Source organism: Pithys albifrons, chromosome 6, assembly GCF_047495875.1.
Source record: "Pithys albifrons albifrons isolate INPA30051 chromosome 6, PitAlb_v1, whole genome shotgun sequence".
Taxonomy (NCBI): Eukaryota; Metazoa; Chordata; class Aves; order Passeriformes; family Thamnophilidae; genus Pithys; species Pithys albifrons.
Genome location: NC_092463.1, coordinates 2,326,275 through 2,350,082, shown reverse-complemented (window position 1 = coordinate 2,350,082; position 23,808 = coordinate 2,326,275). Strand labels below are relative to the sequence as shown.

Below are 23,808 nucleotides of genomic sequence, written 5' to 3'. Positions count from 1 at the left end.
CCACCACATCTTGATCCAACCCCCCCGTGATCACCAGCCCAGGGCACTCAGTGCCCTGGGCTGGTGATCACGGGGGGGTTGGATCAAGGGTTGGACTTGATGATCTCGGAGGTCTTTTCCAACCCAATCCATTCCATGATTCTATGATTCTCCAGGGTATCCCCAGCTCTCCCAGCCAATCTCTAAAGCACAGGGGCTCCAGCCCTTGGAGAATTTCCACAGCCTCCTCTGGACTCGCTCCAGCAGCTCCACATCCTTCTGATGTTGGTGCCCCAGAGCTGGAAGGCAGGTGGGGTCTCACCTGAGAGGGGCAGAGGGGCAGAACCCCCTCTCCTTGCCCTGCTGCCCACACTGAGGAGATGAGCCCAGGACACCGGGCAGGGAAAACACACAGCCTGGAATGCCTGCGGAGCCATGGCTGGAGGAGGAAGAGGAGGAGGAGGAAGTGTTGCGTTGGAAGCCCATATCGGATATTCTTGCCCTTGGGCCGGACCGGAGGCAGGGCCGGACCGGAGGCAGGGCCGGGCGGGCAGGGCAGGGCTCTGCGGGCGGCCACGGCGCGGGAAGCAGCTGGGAAGAGCCCGGAGCCGGGGGAAAAGACATCCCACGCCTTTTCCCGAGGGACTGCGGGCGGGCAGCGAACAGTGAGGAGGCGGCGGGGAGAGGGAGGGGGCCGGGAGATGGATGCGGGGGGGCCGGTCGGGCAGGAAGGGACCGTGACATAAGACAGGCACCGTGACACGGGGGAGCATCGCGACATGGGGGGAGCGCCGTGATGGGCGGGGTGCGTGACACCGCGGGGGAACCGAGACATGGGATGGAGCGTGACACGGGGGGACACATATCATGCCACTTCCCGGCTTTTCCCTCCGGGATCAGCGGGGAGGACTTTGTACGTGCTCCAAAAGCCGCTGCCCGGGAGGGAAGGGCCACCCGTGGGGCGGGCGGAGTCCTGCGCGGGGCGGTCCCTCCGTGGGGCGGTCCCTGCGTGGGGCGGACCCTGCGTGGGGCGGACCCTGCGTGGGGCGGTCCCTCCATCGGGTGGTCCCTCCGTGGGGCGGACCCTGCGTGGGGCGGACCCTCCATCGGGTGGTCCCTCCATGGGGTGGATTCTGCGTGGGGCGGTCCCTCCATCGGGTGGTCCCTCCGTGGGGCGGTCCCTTCATCGGGTGGACCCTGCGTGGGGCGGTCCCTCCATCGGGTGGTCCCTCCATGGGGTGGACCCTGCGTGGGGCAGTCCCTGCGTGGGGTGGACCCTGCGTGGGGCGGTCCCTCCATCGGGCGGTCCCTCCGTGGGGCGGTCCCTGCGTGGGGCGGTCCCTCCGTGGGGCGGTCCCTGCGTGGGGTGGTCCCTCGCTGGATAAGCGCAGAGAAGGGGCAGGTGTGATCCCGGGGCGCTCGGTGCTCTCCCCTGGGCCCGCTCCCCCCTCCGCTGCATCTTCCTGTGTCCCCTCTCCTTTGTACCTGCCTGGGGACCCCCGTTTGTACGCCCCTTTGTTACACCCGAGGTACTCCCCTTTGCACGCCCCACTGAGACCCCCGGGACCTCCCCTTCCCCCCCCCTTTGCACACTCCTCTGTGACTGTCGGGGACCCCCCCTCTGCAGTCCTTCCGTGCACCCCGGGGGGCGGTCCCTGGGACACCCCCATTCCACCTGCCCCGGATCCCCCACCTTTGCACACCCCTCTGTGCCCCTCGGCGTTTCGCCCTTTATGCCCCCGAAGCACACACTTTCCACGTTCCTGGGGTCTTCCCCTTTGCACACCCCTCTGTTCACTCCCGGGGGTCCCCCCACTTTGCAGAGCCCTCTGAGACCCCCAGGGTTCCCTTACCTTTGCACACCCCTCTGCATCTCTGGGGTCCCCCCCCGCCTTTTCACACCCCTCTGAGACCCCCAGGATGTCGCCCTTTGCACAACCCTCTGTGACCCCTGAAGTCCCCTCTTTGCACATCCTTCTGTGACCCCCGGGGTCCCCTCTGAGACCCCCGGGGTCCCTCCTTTGCTCAGCCTTCTGAGACCCCCGGGGTTCCCTCTTTGCACAGCCTTCTGTGCACCTCCCTCCATGCACCTCCGCGGTCCCCCCACCCCGCTCCGTTGCACGCCCCTCTGTCCATCCCCAGGATTCCCCCCTTTGCACCCTCCTCTATCCATCCCCGAGGTCTCCCTCTCCTAACCCCCCACGGGGCGGTCCCCGGGGTCCCCCCCTGTGTCCCCCTGGGTGTTGCCCGCCGCTCCTCCCCACCCGTGGGCGGCCCTTGGCGGGGCCCACCCCCGTCCGCATCCCCATCCCGTCCCCCGCAGGGGCGGTGCCAACGCGGGGCGGAGGCGGAACGCGGAGCCGGAGCCCAGCCCGAGTGTCCGCGTCCCTCCTCCCCGTGTCCCCGCAGCCCCGCCGCGATGTCACGGCCGCTGTCGGACCAGGAGCGGCGGAAGCAGATCAGCATCCGCGGCATCGTGGGCGCCGAGAGCGTGGCCGAGCTCAAGCGGGGCTTCAACAGGCACCTGCACTTCACCCTGGTCAAGGACCGCAATGTGGCCACCCCACGCGATTATTACTTCGCCCTGGCCCACACCGTGCGGGACCACCTGGTGGGACGCTGGATCCGCACCCAGCAGTACTACTACGAGAAGGATCCCAAGGTAGGAGCGGTGGGATGTAAGGGGGGAACCCCTCTGTGTGATGGGAACCCCCCACAGTGGGTCCTGGGTTATGGTCGGGGTGGGATCCAGCGTAACCTCGTGGGTGTGAACCCTCCCTGCGCGCTAGAATATAGAGATTGCAGAGGCTCGTTTTTTCGTGGATGTAGGGCTGTTCCGCTCTTCCCGGTAACTTTTCCGAGCGAAGGGATTGGACTTTACCAAGCGAGGCCACTGTCCTTTGCTTTGCAAAACAAACAGAGCCCGGCTTGGCCGGGAGCGGGGTGCAGGGCATGGGAACGCCGCTTGTTGTCCCCCGGCGCCGGCGTGGGTGCCGTCTACGAAAACCAACTCCAAAGCCTTCCCGGGGGAATTATTGGAAAGGCTTAAAGGCACCCGAAGCCAACCACAAACAGGTCTTGTTTAACACAAGTGATCCCAAGCGTGAGAGATCCGGTTAGTGCAGGAGTTGCTGTGCCGCTGCTCGTCCCGCTGGTTTGCTCCGAGCTGCGCCCCGGGGGGATTAAGCCCTAATCCCTTTCCTGACACCTGGATGTCCCTGTCGGCATCAATTTCCTCCCTGTCAACACCTCGCTGGGACGGTGCCAGCCCCGATAGCTCAGCACTCCCCCGTGTTGTGGGAAAAATGAGCCTCTTCCAGGGCTTGGATTCGGGACTCTCCCATGTAGCCAAGCAGCGCTGTCTGCCTGGAGTCACCGCTCCCGGCTCTGCCGGGGTCCAGCCAGAAATCCCAAGGGATCCTGCCCAGCACATCCCGCCCATGGCAGGAGGGTTGGAACGGGATGATCTCTAAGAACCCTCGCAACCCAAACCATTCTACGCTTCCAGGATTCCATCCCATCTCCATTCCCAGCCCGACTCCGCGCAGGTCCTGGGGAAACCTGTCGAGTCAGCGACTTCCTCCAGCCTAAATCCTTCCTTAAAACCTGCCGGTGCTGACGCCAGGGCACGGCTTACACAAGGCCGTACCGACCGTATCCTGCCCCCGCGGTGTCAGCGGGAGCATCCCGAACCCCCGGCAATGGCAGAGGAAGCCACTGTCCACACTGTCCCCAAGGCCACCGCCTGGCCCCGGCGCCTCGTGTGGTTTTCCGGTCGCTCTGCAGCTCCGGGGTGGCGTTAGGAAACATCTCCTCTTTAAAGTTTAACTTTGTTGTACTGCCGCGGCCACCGGCGGGCGTGGGGTGACCCATCCTGGAGCTGTCCCTGCTCTGGGACAGGATGACGGGGCTTGTCCAAATAAAACAGCCTCTTCCCGGCTTGGGAAATAGCAGGAGAGCAGGGCAGGAGCCCCAGCCCTGAGAGTCCTGGTGCAAACCACCCTGCTGTGTTTAGAGTCAGGTTTTTTCCTCTTTTTTTTTTTTTTTGAGATATCACCCAGTAGCAGCTTTGGGCTCCTGCAGAGCCCCCTCCAACCCTAGAGAAGGTGACCAGGGTGTGATTTTCTCTTCCAGAGGATTTACTACCTCTCCCTGGAGTTCTACATGGGGCGGACACTGCAGAACACCATGATCAACCTGGGGCTGCAGAACGCCTGTGACGAGGCCGTGTACCAGGTGAGCATCCCAGGTGGGGTGAGGACCTGGATCGGGAGGGCTCTGTGCCCTCCAGCTCCTGGGAATGTGCATGTTTTGCCACACTGGCTGCAAACTACTCCTTGAGCTGCAGGAGATGCCTTAGGGAATAAATTCTGCTCTGAGATCTGGTCTTGAAAGGTCTGGAGCTGCCCAGCCCAGCAGCTGCAATCTGGGCAATCAGCAGCATCCCTTTTCCAGCCCCTAAACTGGAAGGGAACTGGTGGTTCTGGGGATGAGGCTGTTCCTATTCACAGTCAGTGGCAGGGAGGAATAAAACCTTGGCAGACTCAACCCCAGCTGGGCACTGGCACCTGCTGGCACTGGGATTATCTGAGGTTTTTGGGTGGCTCCTTCCCTCCCTACCCTGCCCCTTCTTGTGCCCAGCACTGTCAGACATGGTTGGGGCAGTTGCACAAGAGCAGAAACAGCTTTTGTGCAAACATGTTCAAAGGAGAGGAACTTATTTTTAGGGTTTTTTTAATTTTTCCCCACTTGCTGTGACCGTAGGACAGTGGGGGGACATCAGAGCAAGGGTTTCCATGGGAAAAGGGGACTCAGCTGAGTCTCCAAGGAGTTTTGCATATGCAAAACCTCTTCCTTCCACAGTATCCCAGGCTGGAAAATTAACATTTCCCTCGAAAAGTGGTGTAGGTGCTTTTCACCTTAAAGGGTGATGCCTGGAGTCAGGAGGATGGGCAGCTGGAGGCCTTCCCCAGGGAATGGGAATGCTGGGGGAGCAGGAACACGGCACCCAGGTGCCTTCCCCAGGGAATGGGAGTTCTGGGGGAGCAGGAACACAGCACCCAGGTGCCTTCCCCAGGGAATGGGAGTGCTGGGGGATCAGGAATATGGCACCCAGGGGCCTTCCCTAGGGAATGGGAGTGCTGGGGGAGCAGGAACACAATACCCAGGTGCCTTCCCCAGGGAATGGGAGTGCTGGGGGAGCAGGAATATGGCACCCAGGGGCCTTCCCCAGGGAATGGGAGTGCTGGGGGAGCAGGAACACGGCACCCAGGTGCCTTCCCTAGGGAATGGGAGTGCTGGGGGAACAGGAACACAGCACCCAGGTGCCTTCCCTAGGGAATGGGAATGCTGGGGGAGCAGGAACATGGCTCCCAGGTGCCTGCCCCACAGGATTGGGGTGCTGGGAGAGCAGGAACATGGTGGCTGCCCCTGTGGGATTGCAGCCAGGGAGAGAGGAAACAGGCCTGGGAATAAGACCTCAGAGCCCTTGGAAATGTCTGGGTCCCTGAGAGCAGCACCCTGATCACAGCCAGGTGCCCCCATGCCCAGAGCTTGCCCACGGCATGTGTATCCCTTGTCAAGGCTGGTGGAGTGACTTTAAACACTGGAACTGGTCCCTGCCATGGTGTGGGGCTGCAGCCAAGAGCGAGAGGGGCTTTTTTGGGTATCAATCCCAGTGTCCCAGGAATAGGTCTTGTGGGATTGTGTGCCTTTCTACCCCACCTGGAGCTCACCTGCAAAGGAGTGCGTGCCAACAGTGCCTCCTTTCCTGGGGCTGCCTACCCTGACAGTCTCCAACTGATCTCCTTGTTTGTAGCTTGGGCTGGACATGGAAGAGCTGGAGGAAATCGAGGAGGATGCCGGTCTTGGCAACGGGGGCCTTGGCAGGCTGGCTGGTGAGTGAGCCCCCTGGGTGGGGGGCACATCCCTGAGGGCTTTACATCCACCATGGGGAGCACCCAATCCTGGGGGATTTATTGCTCCAGCCTTTCCAGCGTGGAATGAGAGGTGCTGGGTGGCTGCTGGCCCTGGCTCATGTCCCTGCATGGCTGCTCTCGTGGCCATCAGCGGGGCCTGGGAGAAGGATGTGCTGTCTCCCAGGGGGATCCCAGCTCACTGCTCCCCTCTCTCCCTTCCAGCCTGCTTCCTGGACTCCATGGCCACGCTGGGGCTGGCAGCCTACGGCTACGGCATCCGCTACGAGTACGGCATCTTCAACCAGAAGATCCGGGATGGGTGGCAGGTACGGATGGAGGCGCGTGGCCCTCGCTGTCCCCCGGCACAGCCAGAGCCCCACATGCACCTCACCCTCAGCTCAGGGCCTACAGGTGCTCTCCTTTAGCCTGGAGGCTGCTGCTGTGGTGTTTAAAGCTTGTCAGGTGCTTTCTTGAACAACTTTACCTTCTTGAACTGGTGCAAGCACACAGCATCCATCCCTTGTCCCCATCCCTGCTGGGGGACAGTCCAAGAGCTGCTCCAAGGCTGCCTGGAGCAGGTGAGGATGGAGCAGTTGTGTCCCGTGGAGCAAAGGTGGAAGAGGCTGGTTTGGAAATCACAGAATCACAGACTATTCTGTGTTGGAAGGGACCCACAAGGATCATCAAGTCCAACTCTTCAGTCAATGGCCCACGTAGGGGATTGAACACATGACCTTGGCATTGTTACAACCAAGTTTTACCCAACTGAGCTAATCTCAGGTGGCAAATGCAACATTAGCAGTGCGTTAAGTGAAATGTTCTGTTTCCCCATCTGGCAGGAAGACTCTGGGTTCAGGGTGGTTCTGGTACATCCCTGTTTCCAGCCTCACCCTGTGGTCCCAAAATCCAGGTTTGGGGCGGGCGAACAGACTCCAAAGTATCATCCCCTTTGCCATGAGCAGCTGGAGCCTTTCCCAGCCATCCCCTGGGGCTGGGTGGCCCTGTCACCGCTGTCACTCCCTCTGGCAGGTGGAGGAGGCTGACGACTGGCTCCGGCACGGCAATCCCTGGGAGAAGGCCCGTCCCGAGTACATGCTGCCCGTCCACTTCTACGGCCGCGTGGAGCACTCGGCCACCGGCGCCAAGTGGATCGACACCCAGGTATGGGCTGGGAACGGCAGGTAGGGAAACCCCCTCCCCATCCTTGGAACCATCCCTGGAAGTGTTCAAGGCCAGGTTGGATGGGGCTTGGAGCAACCTGGTCTAGAGGAAGGTGTCCCTGTCCATGGAATGAGATGGGCTTTAAGGCCCCTTCCAACCTGCATCCAGCTCTGTGGTTCCCAACTCAAGAAGGATGTGGAGCTGCTGGAGTGAATCCAGGGGAGGCTACAGAGATGCTCCAAGGGCTGGAGCCCCTCTGCTCTGCTCTGGAGCCAGGCTGGGAGAGCTGGGGAGGTTCACCTGGAGAAGAGAAGGATCCAGGGAGACCTGAGAGCCCCTTCCAGTGCCTAAAGGGCTCCAGGAGAGCTGGAGAGGGACTGGGGACAAGGCATGGAGGGACAGGACACAGGGAATGGCTTCCCACTGACACAGGGCAGGATTAGATTGGATTAGAAGCATTCTCAGGCTTTCACTTGGATAATAGTAGAATCCCAGAATGAGCTGGGTTGGAAGGGACCTTAAAGCTCATCTCATTCCAGCCCCTGCCACAGGCAGGGACACTTTCCACTAGCCCAGGCAGAGCCAGGGAATCTGGAGTGTCCCTTGGGGTACAAACCACGTCCCCACACATGCAACCCCACAAAGGTGGACACAACCCTGAGCTCAACCCTGAGCAGGAGGGTGTGTGGGATGGGAGGGCTCCAAGAGGATCATGGGGGGTCCCAGCCCAACTCCAGCTGCCCTGATGCTGCCCTAGGTGGTGCTGGCACTGCCCTATGACACCCCCGTGCCTGGGTACATGAACAACACCGTGAACACCATGCGCCTGTGGTCGGCTCGAGCTCCCAACGACTTCAACCTGCGTGACTGTAAGTGGGTGCTGGTGGGATGGGGCAAAGTGAGGGGGTCCCATGCCCACCTTATCCCTCTTTTCCTTCCCCAGTCAATGTTGGGGACTACATCCAGGCCGTGCTGGACAGAAACCTGGCAGAGAACATCTCCCGTGTCCTCTATCCCAACGACAACGTGAGTCACGGTGTGGGACTGGGGGGGGTCTCTGTTTTAGGGGAAGGGGTCCCTGTTTTAGGGATGGCTAAAGGGGGCACAGACAGAGTGGGAAGGGCAGCAGCCCCTCTCCAGGACACTACAGAGATGCTTTTAGTTGTGTTTCAAGCTGCTTGGATGAGAATTGCTGCCTCTCACCAGGATGGGTCTTCCCATGAGCACAGATTTGCCAGGAGGGAGTGGGAATTAGAAAGTCCTGCTGCAGAAACATCCTTTGAGTCTCAAAATACACCCTGAAGGCAAACTGCTGAATGCTGCTGGTGTTTCCCTGATGGTCCCTTGCAGTCCTGGGACCAGAGGTTGTGCCTCAAATTGCCCTTTGCACCCCGACCCTCTTCCTGTGGGAGTTCTTGCCCTATGCTGCACACTGGCACGGTGTGAGGGGATGCACAGCCCTTCCCAGCCACAAACCAAGCTGTGGAGCAGGGGAAGAAGGCAAAGGGCTCTGCAGCTTGTTTGGGGCTGGTCCTGATGGTTGTTTTGCCATTTAGTCCTCCCCCAGCTGGTGGGAAGGGCTGGGGGCACCACAGCTCTGGTGGTGACAGTTGTGTCCTGCAGCTCCTCCTTTGCAGACCACGGATGATGGTCCTGCAGACCAGCAGGATGATGTTTTGTGCTGTATAAATGTAGTTTAGTTCTTGCCTTAGAAATGCCTCCTGTCTTACAGCTCCCATGGCTTCCTTTCCCATTTTCCTGGTACCTTCCCTTGCAGCCAAAATGCTCAAATCAGGGAGAACAGGTTTTGATGATGCTTGGCAGGGATTTAACCTGTTTGTACCAGCACATCTCAAACCCCAGGGCTGAAATCTGGGAAGCAAGAGGATGTTGGGGTTAGAGCTGATGCTGGGGGAAGCACAGGGGGCTCAGAGCCCGGCGGGGGTCCCTGGGCACAGGGAGCACCGGGAGGCACAGCGACTCCTGCGGGAATCCTGCAGTTCCCTGCTCCTCTGCCCACAGTTCTTCGAGGGGAAGGAGCTGCGGCTGAAGCAGGAGTACTTCGTGGTGGCTGCCACCCTGCAGGACATCATCCGCCGCTTCAAGGCGTCCAAATTCGGGAGCACGGACACCGTGCGAACCGTCTTCGATTCCTTCCCCGACCAGGTACCAGCCAGGGCTGCTCTGACACGTGCCTCGGAACTTGTGCCAACACCTCTCAGGTGCTGCAGAGGTGTTTGGCCCCTCCGTGGTGCCCGTGCCCCCACTGATGTGGGCAGTGGGTGCACCCTGTCCCCCATGTGTCCCTACCCTGCTTTTCCAGGTTGCCATCCAGCTGAACGACACACACCCCGCCATGGCCATCCCTGAGCTGATGAGGATTTTTGTGGACATCGAGAAGCTGCCATGGGATAAGGTAGGGAGACCCCACCTGGCTCCTGGGTCTCCTTCACTCCCACCCACCCACTGGGGAACCAGTTTTGTGGCTGCTGGGAGGGATGTGGAGCAGTCAGGTTGGGTTTAACTGGCATGCACTGGGAGGAACTGGTTCACCCATGCTGGTGGGGGGACCATGGGTGAGTGCTGGCACCTGGGGTGCTGCTGAGCACCATCTCTCCCCACACCAGGCCTGGGACCTCACCAAAAGGACCTTTGCCTACACCAACCACACGGTACTTCCCGAGGCTCTGGAACGCTGGCCTGTGGACCTGGTGGAGAAGCTGCTCCCCAGACACCTGCAGATCATTTATGAGATCAACCAGAGACACCTGGATGTGAGTTCCTGGGGGCAGTGCAGGAGCACACTCTGGAGAGGGGGACTGGGATATACTGTCAGGATGAGGGGGATGCACAAACTGTGCGGGCAGGTGATTCCAGCTGCGATTTTGGGAGATGGGTGTGGAGGAAAGTACTGTCCCACCAACATCCTACAGTTAGTGACTGTTTGGAGGCTTCACCCATTGCTCCAGTGACCTCCCTGTTGGAATTTCTTTGCTTCCTAAATTCATCCTGGGAAAGGATGAGGTTGGAAGTGCAGAGGAGATGGTGGTTTGACCTGATGCCGTGAATGACCCTTCCCCCCAAAAACAGGACTTCGAGCCACGTTAGTGTAGGGTAAGATAAAAAGTAAAGGTCCTTTAATAACCCAGGCCTACAGCCCACGGGAATACAGGATGACATGCATGTGCCCCAGTTCTTGTTTCCATGGCTTTTATAATAAGATCCCTCCAATCATTGCTTTACACCTTTCTCAGTCCAGCCCCAGTCCCACCCCTGGACCAACCCCCAGAATTGGGTCTGGGGTCAAGACCCTCTGTCTTCATCAACTCTTCTTCCTCAGGCACACAAAGGTCTCTTGGAGTTCATCCAGTTCTGGCTTTTGGGTCACTCTGACCTATGTTTATGTTTCATTCTGTAGGCCTTCTGATATCCTTCAGCTCTTTACCTTGGAAAGGAGTCTAAACAAGATTAATTAACTAAAGGAGTTTGAGCTCCCTGTTCTGGGACAGAGGTAGTGATAGAAAGGCATTAAACTTAAACTGTTAGAAATATTAACCCTCTAAAAATCTACAACTACTGTGTTCCTAAAATCTACAAAATGTGAAAATCAGAACAAAAACCCCTTTGGCATCAGACCTCCTGGTCTGGCAGCACGAGGCTTTTGCCAAAAGGGCCTTACTGGCCAAGTGTGTGCCCCAAAACCCATCTCTGGGAGGTGTGGGGGGTCCTTCTCTCCAGAGACATCTGTCTTGGCAAAGGGTGGGGTTTGCACCATCACAGTGGAGTAAAAGCCATTGCTCTGGCTGGTGTCAAATGCACTGGAGACACTGCTGTGGTCCCCTCCTCGTGAGCCACGGAGTGGGACATCCCTCAGCACCACCACCACCGCTCACCCCTCCGGCTCCACCGGCAGCACATCGCATCCCTGTTCCCTAACGACGTGGACCGGCTGCGGAGGATGTCCCTGATCGAGGAGGGCGGCACCAAGAGGATCAACATGGCCCATCTCTGCATCGTCGGCTCCCACGCCGTCAACGGCGTGGCCAAGATCCACTCCGAGATTGTCAAGACCCAAGTGTAAGCACAGGGAGGGAGGGTGGTGGGTCACCCTCAGAGGTGGTGGTGGGGGTGCCAGGTGGGTGAGGCTGAAGCTGTCCCCTCCTCATCCTCACAGCTTCGAGGACTTTGCGGAGCTGGAGCCGGAGAAGTTTCAGAACAAGACCAACGGCATCACTCCGCGGCGTTGGCTCCTGCTCTGCAACCCGGGGCTGGCAGAGCTCATTGCAGAGGTAACAGGGTGGGGGAACACCCTAGTGCCCCTGACCCCTCCATCCTAATCCCAGGACACTGCTCCTGGGGATGCCATGGGAACGTCAAACATTGACATCTTGAGGGTTAAGGAGGGGTTTCTCCCCCTCTGCTCCACTCTGGTGAGACCCCACCTGCAGTGCTGCCTCCAGCTCTGGGGTTCCCAACATCAGAAGGGTGTGGAGCTGCTGGAGTGAATCCAGGGGAGGCCACAAAGATGCTCCAAGGGCTGGAGCCCCTCTGCTCTGGAGCCAGGCTGGGAGAGCTGGAAGTGTTCACCTGCAGAAGGGAAGGCTCCAGGGAGACCTGAGAGCCCCTTCCAGTGCCTAAAGGGGCTCCAAGGAGAGCTGGAGAGGGACATGGGACAAAGCATGGAGGGACAGGACAAGGGGGAATAGTTTCCTACTGCCAGAGGGCAGGGTTAGATGGGATATTAGGAAGGAATTATTGTCTGGGAGGGTGGGCAGGCTCTGGCACAGGGTGCCCAGAGAAGCTGTGGCTGCCCCATCCCGGGAAGTGTCCAAGGTCAGGTTGGTCAGGGCTTGGAGCAACATGGGATACTGGAAGGTGTCCTTGCCCATGGCAGGGAACAAGATGAGCTTTAAGACTCCTTCTAAGCCCAACCATCCCACCTTCAACACATGCCTGTGCTGCCATTGCAGAAAATCGGGGAGGACTATGTGAGGGACCTGAGCCAGCTGACCAAGCTGCATGAGTTTGTGGACGACGACCTCTTCATCCGGGAGGTTGCCAAAGTGAAGCAGGTGAGGGCTGTGGGCAGGGGGGACACGGGCAGGGGGGCAGAGACCAGGGGCTGACAAGCTCCCTGCCCTCACCCAGGAGAACAAGGTGAAGTTTGCACTGTACCTGGAGAAGGAGTACAAAGTGAAGATCAACCCTTCCTCCATGTTCGACGTGCACGTGAAGAGGATCCACGAGTACAAGCGGCAGCTGATGAACTGCCTGCACATCATCACCATGTACAACCGTAAGGCACCGGGGCAGGGGCTGTCCCAGGAGTGTCCCTGTCCCCCCCACGCCCCGGTGACACCACCTGTCTTCTCCAGGGATTAGGAGGGATCCTGCAAAGCTGTTTGTGCCAAGGACAGTGATCATTGGGGGCAAGGTAAGTTGAGTCGGGAGTTTTCAGACATTTTGGTGGAAGTCCTTGAAAGTGCCCTGGGGAATGTGGGTGCAGATGCCTCATGGGGCCATGTCTCTACATCTGCCTGCCAGGAGGGTGGAGCCAGCTGGGGTCAGTCTCTTCTTCCAGGTAACAAGTGACATGACAGAGGAAACAGCCTCAAGTTGCCACAGGAGAGGTTTAAATGGGATATTGGGAAAAATTTCCTGGCCAAAAAGGTGGTCAAGCACTGGAACAGGCTTCCCATGGCAGGGGTGAAGTCCCCATCCCTGGAGGGATTTAAAAGTCATGTAGATGTGACACCAGGGGACATGGTCAGTGGTGGCTTGGCAGTGCTGGGGGAATGGTTGGCCTTGATGATCTCAGAGGGCTTTTCTAACTTAAACAATTCCATGATTCTGTGTCCATGAAGTTCTCCAGGAAGAGCTGGGGTAGCACTGGTTGACTGCAACCCAAGCAAGGCACCAAGTTTGGGTGGGGCTGGGACAACCATATGCTGCCTGTGCTCATGGAAGCCCCCAAAAACAGGGTGGTGTGACACATGCTGGATGAGGTGACGGGAGCAGGGCTGAGCAGGTTCTTCCCTGGATGTGGGAGCTGGATGTGCCTCACCTGCCCCTGGCACCAGCTCTGTGGCTTCTCTTCTAGGCTGCCCCAGGATACCACATGGCCAAAATGATCATCAAGCTCATTAACGCCGTGGCTCAGGTGGTGAACAACGACCCCATGGTGGGCAGCAAGCTGAAGGTCATCTTCCTGGAGAACTACAGGGTTTCCCTGGCAGAGAAAGGTACCCTGGGTGGGGCATGCTGTGGGGTGGGGATCTCCATCCACCAGCCCATGGCTCCATCACTACCAGGTGGCAGATCCAATGTCCTTTGGCACAACACAAACCCAGAGCTGGTCACCCTGAGCCCCTCATGTCCCTGTGTTTTCTTGGCAGTGATCCCTGCAACTGACCTGTCAGAGCAGATCTCCACAGCGGGCACAGAGGCATCAGGCACAGGGAACATGAAGTTCATGCTCAATGGGGCTCTGACCATTGGCACCATGGATGGAGCCAATGTGGAAATGGCAGAGGAAGCCGGGGAGGAAAACCTGTTCATCTTCGGCATGAGGGTGGAGGATGTCACGGAGCTGGACAGGAAAGGGTGAGGGCTGGGGACATCACAGGGGTGTCACCACAGGCACCTGGGGCTGCACCATCTCATGCCACCCCTTCCCTCCAGGTACAATGCCCAGCTCTACTATGACCGGCTTCCTGAGCTGAAACAAGCTGTGGACCAGATCAAGAGTGGCTTCTTCTCCCCCAAAGAGCCCAACCTCTTCAATGATGTCATCAACATGCTCTTCCACCACGACAGGTGAGCTCTGGGTTGCCATCCACTCCCTGGTTTGGGTCTGTCCCCTGCAGAGCAGCCCCTGGCACCAACCATTCCTTTTCTGGCCCTGGTGACATCAGTGTGGTGGGACAAAGCATGTGGACAATGCTCCTCAGGTTCAGGCTCTCCATGGATGGCCCTTCATGCTTGCTGCAATAATGCCTTTGGGTGCACAGCCCTTCCAGATAATTTTGGGTATCTCAAGGGCTTTCCTGGCCAGAGCACTGAGCAGCCATGGGCATTGGGGTTGGAGAAATGTTCTTCATGGGTGCCCTCCCAGGGAACTCAGGGTTCTCTACCAACAGGGCTTGGGGAGGGGGAGTTTGGCTGGAGGATTTGTGTCAGTAGAAGCCCCAGGTAGGCACCATGCCATGCTCCCACTTTCCCATTCCTCCTGCCCCTGAGTCCCCTTTTCTTCACTGCTACAGGTTTAAGGTCTTTGCAGACTATGAGGCTTATGTGAAGTGCCAGGAGAAGGTCAGCGAGCTGTACCTGGTGAGTGCCAGCCTGGGGACAAGGCAGGGACACACCATCCCGTCCCAGAGAAGGGGTCTGGTGGGGTTGTGCATGGAGATGGGATCCTGTGCTGCTAGTTGAAAGCCAGTCTTGAGGCCCATGTGGCCAACAAGCCACACTGTCCCCAGTCTCAGGCCCAACAAGCCACACCGTCGGTTGGATGAAGTTCAACAAGGCCAAGTGCAGGTCCTGCACTTTGGCCACCCCAACCCCCTGCAGTGCTCCAGGCTGGGCACAGAGTGGCTGGAGAGCAGCCAGGCAGAGGGACCTGGGGGGACTGAGGGACAGGAAGCTCAACAGGAGCCAAGAGTGTGCCCAGGTGGCCAAGAAGGCCAATGGGATCCTGGCCTGGATCCAAACTAGCGTGGCCAGCAGGCCCAGGGCAGTGACCCTTCCCCTGGACTCTGCCTTGGGGAGGCCACACCTTGAGTGTTGTGTTCAGTTCTGGGCCCCTCAGTTGAGGAAAGATCTTGAGGGGCTGGAGCGGGGCCAGAGAAGAGCAACAAGGCTGGAGAAGGGAGTGGAGCACAAGTGCTGTGGGGAGAGGCTGAGGGAGCTGGGGGTGTTTAGCCTGGAGAAGAGGAGGCTCAGAGGTGACCTCAGCACTGTCTGGAACTGCCTGAAGGGAAGTTCTGGCCAGGTGGGGGTTGGTCTCTTCTCCCAGGCACTCAGCAATAGGACAAGGGGGCACGATGGGCTCAAGCTCTGCCAGGGGAGGTTTAGGTTGGATATCAGGAAAAAACTCTTTGCAGAGAGAGTGCTCAGGCATTGGAATGGGCTGCCCAGAGAGGGGGTGGACTCGCCGTCCCTGGAGGTTTTTAAGATGAGATTGGATGTGGCACTGAGTGCCACGATCTGGTGATCACAGAGGGGTTGGATTAAGGGTTGCACTTGATGATCTCAGAGGTCTTTTCCAACCCAGCTGATTCTATCATTCCATGATCCCCACCACTCCCCTTGCAGAACTCCAAGGCCTGGACCAAGATGGTCATCAGGAACATCGCAGCAGCCGGCAAGTTCTCCAGCGACCGCACCATCAAGGAGTACGCCCGGGACATCTGGCACGTGCAGCCCTCGGACCTGAAGATCCCAGCGCCCAACGAGCCCCGGGACACGGCCCAGGACAAGACCCCCAACGGCACAGCGGCGTAGGGACACGGAGAGGGGCCGGAGCCGGGGGACGGGAGCACAAGCGCTGTAAAATTCTCTGCTGTCGTAGTGTCTGTGTCGCTGCTGCTGGTTTTCCTACGGAGCGGGAGCGGGGAAGGGGCGGGATTTTTATAACGGCAAAGTGTCGTGTGGAAAGCGAAACCACGTCGCCCTGTTTGCTTTGCATTAGGTGCTAAAAATAAAAAGTGCCATTGGAGTCCAAGGGGCTGTTTGCTGAAGCCTAAAATTAGGGACTGGGCTTGTTTCCACCAGCGCTGAGGGCAGGAAGAGGGTTGGCCAGGGATGGGGTGGGCAGCACAGCTGGACACGGCTGGCTGGGCCCTTGCAGGTGCTGCTGAAGCAAATATGAGGGTTCAGCTCATGCCAGCTCTAAGTGCCAGGGGTTGAGATGTTTGAAGTCAGGCTCGTGTACCCCCACCACTGATCCATGGGATGCTCCTGCTCATGGCTCTGGTGTCCCAGTGTCTCCATCCCTCGAGGAAGCTGCAGCATCCTTGAGGCAGTGGGCGAATTCAAAGTTTCTCAGTAGTTTTTATTACTTACAGCAGTAAGTTCAGTGCCATGGGGGGGTCCTGGAGCGGGATTGAGGGAGCGCGTGGTCGCTGCACGCAGCAGTTGGCATCACTTTGTGTTTAAAAAGTCTCTGCAACAAGATGTAATAAATCTTACACTGTGTCACTGACCCTCCTGTGCTGCGTCAGAGCCTGATTTGGGATCCCTGGATGTGGGGCTGAGCTGGGCTTGGAGCATCTCTGCACCCAGTGCACAGAGGAGCTGGTGTCCCCAGGCCAGCTCCCCATGCCACCCAGGCTGAGGGCAGTGAGGAGTGATTGAAGCTCAAAAAGTGATGCCAGCAAACACTATGGGGAGGAGAAGGAGCTGGGGAAGACACTTGTGTGTTGCAGCAGGAGAGGATGCACCAGTGGAAGAGGCTCATCCTGTGCCCCCCCAGTTCTGCAGAGCAGCACTTACTTCACCAGGGCTGGCAGCTCTGGGTTCAACGAGATGTAGTCGTGGCCCAAGCTCAACTTTTCAGGAAAGGTAATGAACTTCACCTTGGTTTTGTCCTTGTAGGCGCTGCGAGCTGTCTCGTAGAGCTGTGGCAGGGTGGGAACAGTTAGTGGCACAGGCAGGGGACCCCAAACCCCCTCTTGGCACCCTGGGCATGGCCACCCCCTCTCTGGCCATTTCCTCCCTCCAAAGCCAGGCTGGAACGGTGCCCACCCCTGTGGCAGCCCAGGTGGCAGGTCCCCACCTTGCGTCCCAGGTGTGGAGGCACAACACTGTCATCTTCTGCGTGCAGGATGAGGAGGGGACAGGCCAGCACCTTCACGCTGTGGGCACCAAGCGCAGCGCTGAGGACTCACCCCAGAGCCAACAGACCCCCAGGAGCCTCCCCAGAACCTGCTGAAACTCCCACAGCACCCTGACCCCCCTGGCACTGCCCCTCAGAGCCATCCTAACCCACTGGTGGCGCCCACACTGGGTGCCCTGGCATGCCCATGTGGGTGATGCCCATGCTGCTTGCCCTGGCATGGCACCACCAAGCTCCCTAATCACTTCAAACCCAAATTAATGGGTGCTCAGGTTTCAAAAGCACCCATAAATCTTTTTGGCACGGGCTGTGTGGGCTGAGGGAAGAGTGGGTAGTGCCCAAAACAAGGGATGGTGGCTTGTGGACTTTGCTCAATAACCACATTGATATCTGAAGTTATGCAAATAAAAAGGCACTTTTGAGGCATGAGTAAGCTGGGTAAACACAGAGGAGAGCAGGGATTTCATGGGGTGACATGACACCTCTCCCCACGCAGGTGGTCCTGGAAATATCCCGGCAGCGCCCAGGAAATGGCTGCTCCCCTTCCCACCAGGCACTCACTTCTCATCACTGCGGAAGAACATGTCAGCCCGAGCCAGAGAGTCCAGGATGAGGTACCCAAAACCCGGGAACTGGCGATAGATCTGCCAGGGAGAGAATTTGGGGAGTGCTAAGACACAGCTTGGATTCAGCTGTGGGTGAGGGAGACCCAGGTAGCTGGGGCTGACACTGCTGGGGGACCCCACAGGCAGAGCCTGTCACCACCTGGGGGACCCAACACGCAGAACCCACCCCTTTGTCACTGCTGGGTAACCCATCCCTCTGTCCCTGCTGGGTGACCCCCCCAGACAGACCCCCAGACTCACCTTGGTGATGGGGATGTGGGCAGCAGCCTCTCGGATGTTGGTGTAGGGAGACTCCAGGACAACGGCATCAACCTGGACCCCTGAGGGCAAAGCAGGGTGGGAGCAGACATGGCTGGGGGGGCTGTCCCCCCTGCCCAGGCTGGGCCACACTTCCCTTACAGGCAGCAGCCATGTGGCCAGGATGTCCCCATCCTACTAAGGAGGACAGGGATGGCCATTTGTTCCCAGCAGAGAAGCCAAGTTTGATGCTCAAGCAGAAAGCAACAGGGCTCCCCATCTCCTCTGAGGGACCTGGGGGTGTTCAGCCTGGAGAAGAGGAGGCTCAGGGGAGACCTTATCACTCTCTACAACTCCCTGAAAGGATGTGGTACCCAGGTGAGGGTTGGTCTCTTCTCTCAGGCAACCAACAGTAGGACAAGAGGGCATGAGCTTAAGCTCTGCCAGGGGAGGTTTAGGTTGACTATCAGGAAGAAATTCTTTGCAGAGAGAGTGGTCAGGCATTGGACTGGGCTGCCCAGGGAGGTGGTGGATTCTCCAACCCTGGAGGTTTTTAAGGTGAGACTGGATGTGGCACTGAGTGCCATGATCTGGTAATCAATGTGGGTTTGGATTAAGGGTTGGACTTGATCATCTCAGAGGTCTCTTCCAACCCAACTGATTCTATGTGGCCCCCAAATCTGGTCAAGGTGGTGCAGAGCCGTGGGTGACACCATAAAGGGACAACACAGCTATGCTGGCCCTTACCTCGCTCCTCCTGCAGTTTCCTTGCTGCATTTGTGGCAATCCTGTGACAGGAGAGGTGACAATGAGGAGGAGCAGCCACAACACCCTGGCAGGGTCCACAGCACCCTCAGACTTCCCCTTTCCTGGCTGTGTTTGGCTTTGCAGATACTCCATCAAGGAGCTGCTCCATCCCTTGGCCCACCTCCAGGGGGCACTGGTTTGGCAGCAGTGCCACAGGGTGGGTGGGCTCTGTGTCCCCCCATTTCCCACCCTGCACCTACCCTGTCCCCAGGGAATGTCCCCAGAAGAGGATGCTGCTGTTCCCACTCCGTGCCTTTGCCCAGTCATAAAGTGCCAGGACATCCGTGGTGAAGCCGCTCTCTGTGGGGTGCCCACTGGAGTCCCCATAGCCTGTGGGGGACATGGCTGGGTGTCACCACCCTGGGGGGCACCAGCGCCAAGAGGGGGTCACCCAGCAAGAGTCACCTACCTCTGTAGTCCAGAGCCAGGATGTGGAAATCAGCAGCTCCCATCGTCTGTCAGAGCAGCAGAGTGTTATGACCTGGGGGGGCAGGGGATACACCCCAGGACCCCCAGCATGGCCAGTTCAGTCTGCCCATGGTGTCCCTCAGGTCCCCAGAGCCAGCACAGCCTTGCTCCCAGCAGGTCCCAGTGTCCCCACAGGGGACCACTTACCTTCAGGAACTGGACACGGTGTCTCGCAGCCCTGATGGGGGAAATGAGGTTTGAGCTTGGGGGGATCCCAAGGGACCCTCCCCTCTGGCACCAGTGCAGGTGAGGGACCAGAGTGACCTTTTCCCAGGAGTGGAGAGCTGGATGCTCTGGGGTGGGTGAGTTTTATCCCCTTTATCTTACAGAGATTTTCCATGACTGATGGATCAAAGCCCATCATGGCACCCCTGGCCCTGCAGCACTGCTGGCTGCTGCACTGAGTTTGCTGGTTCTCAGCTGAGAGCAGCCACTGCAGCCAACCCACCCTGGTCCTGGCCCTGCAGCAGCACCCTCAGGCACTCACCTGGTGCCCCCATTGCCATGCAGGTAGATGATCACAGGGTGAGCATCAGCAAGTGCCTCCTCGTACCAGTGCTGGTCCTGGCCCCGTGCCTCAGCCCCTCTGCTGCTTGGCACCGTGTGCCTGGGGGCAGAGCAGGGTTACCCCAGGGAATTCCACCTGCTTTAGCCACAACACTGCTGTGCCCACTCAGGATGCCAAGGATGTCCCACTCACCAGATGCCAACCCTGACACCAGGCTCGGTGGTGAGGTGCAGGTTGATGGTGTTGTTCACCAGCAGCTCCGGCCGCCGAAAGTCCACAAAGAAGGGGAAGGCCACTGATGGAGAAATCACAGCCATCACACCACACACCCAGTTGCTTTTACACATTTTGTTTTTTCCAAATCAACGTGTTATTGTTTTTAAATGATTTAGGACCGTGCTCGGGTAGGCGAGCTCAGCCTTCTGCACGGATGTTGTTGTGCGTGCCCAGGCGTGTTGTAACTCCAGGCAGTAAACAGGGTCGGCAGCACCACGTTATTACAGCTTGCAAAACAAAGGGAAAGGTCCCTCCGTGCCTTCTCTGCAAGCCCATGGCACAGGGGCAGTCGGGGGGGTGCTGTCCTGGTGTCACCCAGGCACCAGGTGTGGTCCCACCCGTGTTTTGGGGGCTCTCCATCAGCCAGCTGAACCCCTGGGAGACTCTCCCAGCTGGGACAGCCCCAGGATACTCACGGAAGTTCAGGTAGACAAATTTGGTGAGCACGCTGGGGAAGAGGCGGATGAGGAAGGGCACGGAGATGTAGATGAGGAGCATTCCCAGGAGGAGGGTGCGCAGCCAGGGGCGCCAGGAATGTCGGCTCCTGCAAAGGAGGCACTTTGTGAGCACATCCCCTCCCATCCCAAGGGATTTGGGATGCAGCAGAGCAGGCTCCCCATTCCCAATCCTGACTGTAAGAGTTGGGTACAGCAGCTTTTCCCCACGAGGGCCTGAGGCTACTGTTTGTGCCCCCCTGGGATTGGGAACTGGATCCCCACACCAGCATCGCGTTTGACTTTAGGATGGAGTCGAGGTGTCGGAGCAGCCCCAGCATGACACAGTGTGACAAAGCCATGATTGGGTCCCCACACCCTCCCACAGGATGCCGGGAGGCAGGAAAGGCAGCTTCCCACGGGATGGGACGCCGGCAGGCAGGAAGGGCAGGGAATGTGCCAGGGCTGCAAACCAAACCGGCAATAAGGAGCAACCGATACTCTGTGGCAACACCCCAAGTCCTGGCTGCTGACACAGTCACGGAGGTGTCCCCAAACCTGGCACCAAGAGCTCCTGCAATACTCCAGGGACGTGCAGGAAAGGTGGGAAAAGGGCTCAGGGAGCCCACAGTCCACAGGGCAATGTCCCCCAGTGCCACCAGCACAGGGTGGGGAATGTGTCCCCCTCCAACAGTGTCCTGCTCCAAAGGGCTGGGGATACATCCAGCTGCCCTCTGCAGCAGGGAGATCCAGCCCCAGCCTCTGAGAGGGAAAGGAGAGCCAAGAACTGCAGCTTTCCCAGCATCAACGTCCCTCGTGGGTTGATGGTGCCAGGTGATGGAGAAACCAGTCTGGGTACTGGGGGATTTAGGGCAGAAGTCTCTGATGGATGGCCAGGCAGGGCTCAGTCCCTGGGTCACTGTTCCTCCTGCAGAAGAGCACCTAGACCACTCCCTGTCCTGGGGTGTTCTGCAAGATCCTAAGGGAAGGTTGCAAAAGGGGTGCCAGAGCAGGGTGGCACTGGTGACCAGGGCACAGAGAGCTCCTTGAATCCCAGTCAACCCCCAGGTCTTTGGTCTGAGCAGTCCCAGTTTGTGCCAGCAGCAACGGGCCAGGAATGCGCTCGAGAGGCTGCAGGGAATTGTCAGGTGCTGCTCTGGGTCTACACTCAGTGCTCAAGTGGAGGGGAGAGCCCTCACACAGCCCTTGCACAACACCTGCTGCAGGTGAGCACTGAGCTGGACCGGAGGATGTGCCCACCAAGGGGCACCTCTGACAGCTGGCACGGCAACCACGTGGGACAGCAGGGGGACATGGCACAGCAGGGCATCGGGATGAGGTGGAGCATGGCCACAGTGCAGGATCATGGCCATGGCAGGTGACACAGGGACATGGCCAGTGCATGGGATCACGGTGGTGGCAGGGTGACATGGGGACAACAACCACGGTATGGGGTCACAGCTATGGCAGAGTCATGGCATGGGGTCACAGCTATGGCAGGGCCATGGCCACAGTGTGGGATCACCCCCGTGACAGACAGGGTGGCACGGCCACGGCAGGGGGGGCAGACACGGGGTCACGGCCCCAGCAAGGTGACAACGCCACGGCGTGGGGACAGAGGAGCACGGCCTCAGCAGGGCAGCACGGCCAGGGCACGGGGACAGACCCTCGCCACGGGGCACCAGGCGGTGCACGTGGTCACCGGAGGCGCGACAGGTGACACGGCCGAGGGCCGGCCACGCGCGGCCCCGGGGAGCGCAGCGGCGCGCCCAGGGCAGCGGGTACTCACCGCTGCTGCCGGGCCGCGCCCGCACTGCCCTCCGCCCCGCTGCTGTCGCCGCTGTCGCCATCCCTGTCGCCGCCGCGCCGTCGCATCGCTCCGCACCCACCCGCGACAGCGCCGCGACAGACCCGCGACAGACCCGGCAGGCCACGCCCACTCTGGGGCACGTCCCGCCAGCCGCTGTCAACAGGCCACGCCCCCTCGAGTAAGCCACGCCTCCTGCAGCATCGGGGGCGGGGCCAGGGCCGCCCACGTGGTGTCAGCGCCCGCTACGGGGTCGCGGGGAGGAAACTGGGGACAGGCGGGGCTGGGGGGACCCCGGCCTGGGGTACAGCCCCTGTTCCTCAGGGACTGATGTGTATGGGGGGGGGACCCCGGCCTGGGGTACAGCCCCCTGTTCCTCAGGGACTGATGTGTCTGGGGGGCACCCCGGCCTGGGGTACAGCCCCTGTTCCTCAGGGACTGATGTGTATGGGGGGGGACCCCGGCCTGGGGTACAGCCCCTGTTCCTCAGGGACTGATGTGTATGGGGGGCACCCCGGCCTGGGGTACAGCCCCTGTTCCTCAGGGACTGATGTGTATGGGGGGCACCCCGGCCTGGGGTACAGCCCCTGTTCCTCAGGGACTGATGTGTATGGGGGGGACCCAGTCCTGTGTTACACTGCTCTGTCACCCAGGGGTTGATGGGTGTGAGGGGGACCCGGTCCTGGGTTACAGCTCCCTGTCCCCCAGCAATTGATGGATTTAGGTGGGACCCTGGTAGGGTTACAGCCCTCTGTTCCCCAGGGATTGATGAGTCTAGGGGGGACCCCGCAGGCGCTGCAGCCCCCTGTCCCCCAGGGATTGATGGGTCTAGGGGGGACCCCGCAGGAGCTGCAGCCCCCTGTCCCCCAGGGATTGATGGGTCTGGAGGGGACCTCGGTGGTGTTACAGCCCCCTGTTCCCGGGATTGATGGGTCTGGGGGGGACCCTGGTGGTGTTACAGTCCCCTGTCCCCCAGAGACTGATGGATTTAGGTGGGACCCCGGTGGGGTTACAGCCCCCTGCCCCCAGGGTTTGATGGGTCTGGAGAGGACCCTAGAAGATCTGTGGCCTCAGGGATGGTTGATCTGAGGAGAACCCAGCAGGGCTACATTTCCCTGTCCCCTGGGGACAAAGAGGGTCTAGGGGACACCCCAGCAGGAGAGATGCCCCCTTTCCTCCAAGACAGGCCAGGGACTGCACGGGTTCAGGAACAAAGTGACAAGCTGGAAAAATCAGCCTTGCCATGGGCAAGCAGTGCACAGGAAAAGCTTCTGGGCTAAAAAGTAAAATAAATAATTAATTAAATAAATAAAAGGGGATTAAACCCAAAGTTTGTGTCCCTTGGCTTCAGTAGCAAGGGTGAAAACCTGCTGCTGGCTCCCTTTGCAGCTGAGCCTCCCACCTGCAGCTCTGTCAGGATGAGTCAACTGGAACTTTTCAGGCTGAAACTTCCAACCAGGAAAGAAACACTCCTGTTCCTCTGGTATTCCCTGTGAAACTCTGCCAGGTACAGGAGGATGTGCTGACTGCAAGGCACACATGGCTGGGACATCACCTGCTCCACCACACCCAGCAATGGGGCCCACAGCAGAGGGGGTTCCCTTCAATACACCCTGTGAGGGATGGGGGCAAACCCTTTCCCAGAGGAGCAGCCACCCATGCTGGCATTTGGAGCTGCTCTTATTCCAGCTGCCCTCCAAAGCAGGGCTGTGCTGTTTTTCCTGAGTTAGGATCATGGAATTGCAGAATGGT

The 23,808-nt window shown here is 59.3% G+C and overlaps 2 protein-coding genes across 3 annotated transcripts; one reads left to right on the top strand and one right to left on the bottom strand.

The window, feature by feature from the left end:
* The first annotated feature begins 536 nt into the window (after positions 1-536).
* PYGL (glycogen phosphorylase L) lies at positions 537-15,780 on the top strand. 2 transcript variants are annotated; one of them, XM_071557197.1, is made up of 21 exons: positions 537-644; positions 2,389-2,641; positions 4,114-4,215; positions 5,798-5,876; positions 6,120-6,223; positions 6,927-7,058; positions 7,816-7,927; positions 8,002-8,084; positions 9,081-9,224; positions 9,382-9,474; positions 9,686-9,832; positions 10,972-11,135; positions 11,233-11,347; positions 12,029-12,130; positions 12,207-12,354; positions 12,434-12,492; positions 13,159-13,300; positions 13,454-13,661; positions 13,740-13,874; positions 14,321-14,387; positions 15,372-15,780. In XM_071557197.1, the coding sequence occupies exons 2-21, from the start codon at positions 2,399-2,401 to the stop codon at positions 15,558-15,560; spliced, it is 2,568 nt and encodes an 855-aa protein (XP_071413298.1). In that variant the 5' UTR covers positions 537-644; positions 2,389-2,398; the 3' UTR covers positions 15,561-15,780. The 2 variants fall into 2 exon arrangements, with proteins under 2 accessions (XP_071413298.1, XP_071413299.1); XM_071557198.1 differs by lacking the exon at positions 537-644 and adding an exon at positions 1,367-1,381.
* Positions 15,158-22,189, bottom strand: ABHD12B (abhydrolase domain containing 12B). Its single transcript, XM_071557199.1, has 13 exons — positions 22,039-22,189; positions 20,232-20,359; positions 19,732-19,834; positions 19,519-19,638; positions 19,179-19,209; positions 18,973-19,018; positions 18,764-18,893; positions 18,504-18,544; positions 17,760-17,839; positions 17,455-17,537; positions 16,834-16,912; positions 16,551-16,675; positions 15,158-16,221 (listed from the first exon to the last, which is right to left on the bottom strand). Exons 1-13 carry the CDS (start codon positions 22,122-22,124, stop codon positions 16,200-16,202), a joined length of 1,074 nt encoding a protein of 357 aa, XP_071413300.1. The 5' UTR covers positions 22,125-22,189; the 3' UTR covers positions 15,158-16,199.
* Between the last annotated feature and the right edge of the window lie 1,619 nt (positions 22,190-23,808).

Bases quoted from the DNA above. Each gene is read 5' to 3' on its own strand.
- PYGL (XM_071557197.1), top strand. From the start codon at position 2,399: ATGTCACGGCCGCTGTCGGACCAGGAGCGGCGGAAGCAGATCAGCATC. The intron at 7,059-7,815 runs GTATGGGCTGGG...ATGCTGCCCTAG, and splicing joins CCAAGTGGATCGACACCCAG to GTGGTGCTGGCACTGCCCTA. The intron at 7,928-8,001 runs GTAAGTGGGTGC...TTCCTTCCCCAG, and splicing joins CGACTTCAACCTGCGTGACT to TCAATGTTGGGGACTACATC.
- ABHD12B (XM_071557199.1), bottom strand. From the start codon at position 22,124: ATGCGACGGCGCGGCGGCGACAGGGATGGCGACAGCGGCGACAGCAGC. The intron at 19,019-19,178 runs GTAAGTGGTCCC...CTGCTCTGACAG, and splicing joins ACCGTGTCCAGTTCCTGAAG to ACGATGGGAGCTGCTGATTT. The intron at 16,913-17,454 runs GTGAGTGCCTGG...TGGTGCCCACAG, and splicing joins TTCTTCCGCAGTGATGAGAA to CGTGAAGGTGCTGGCCTGTC.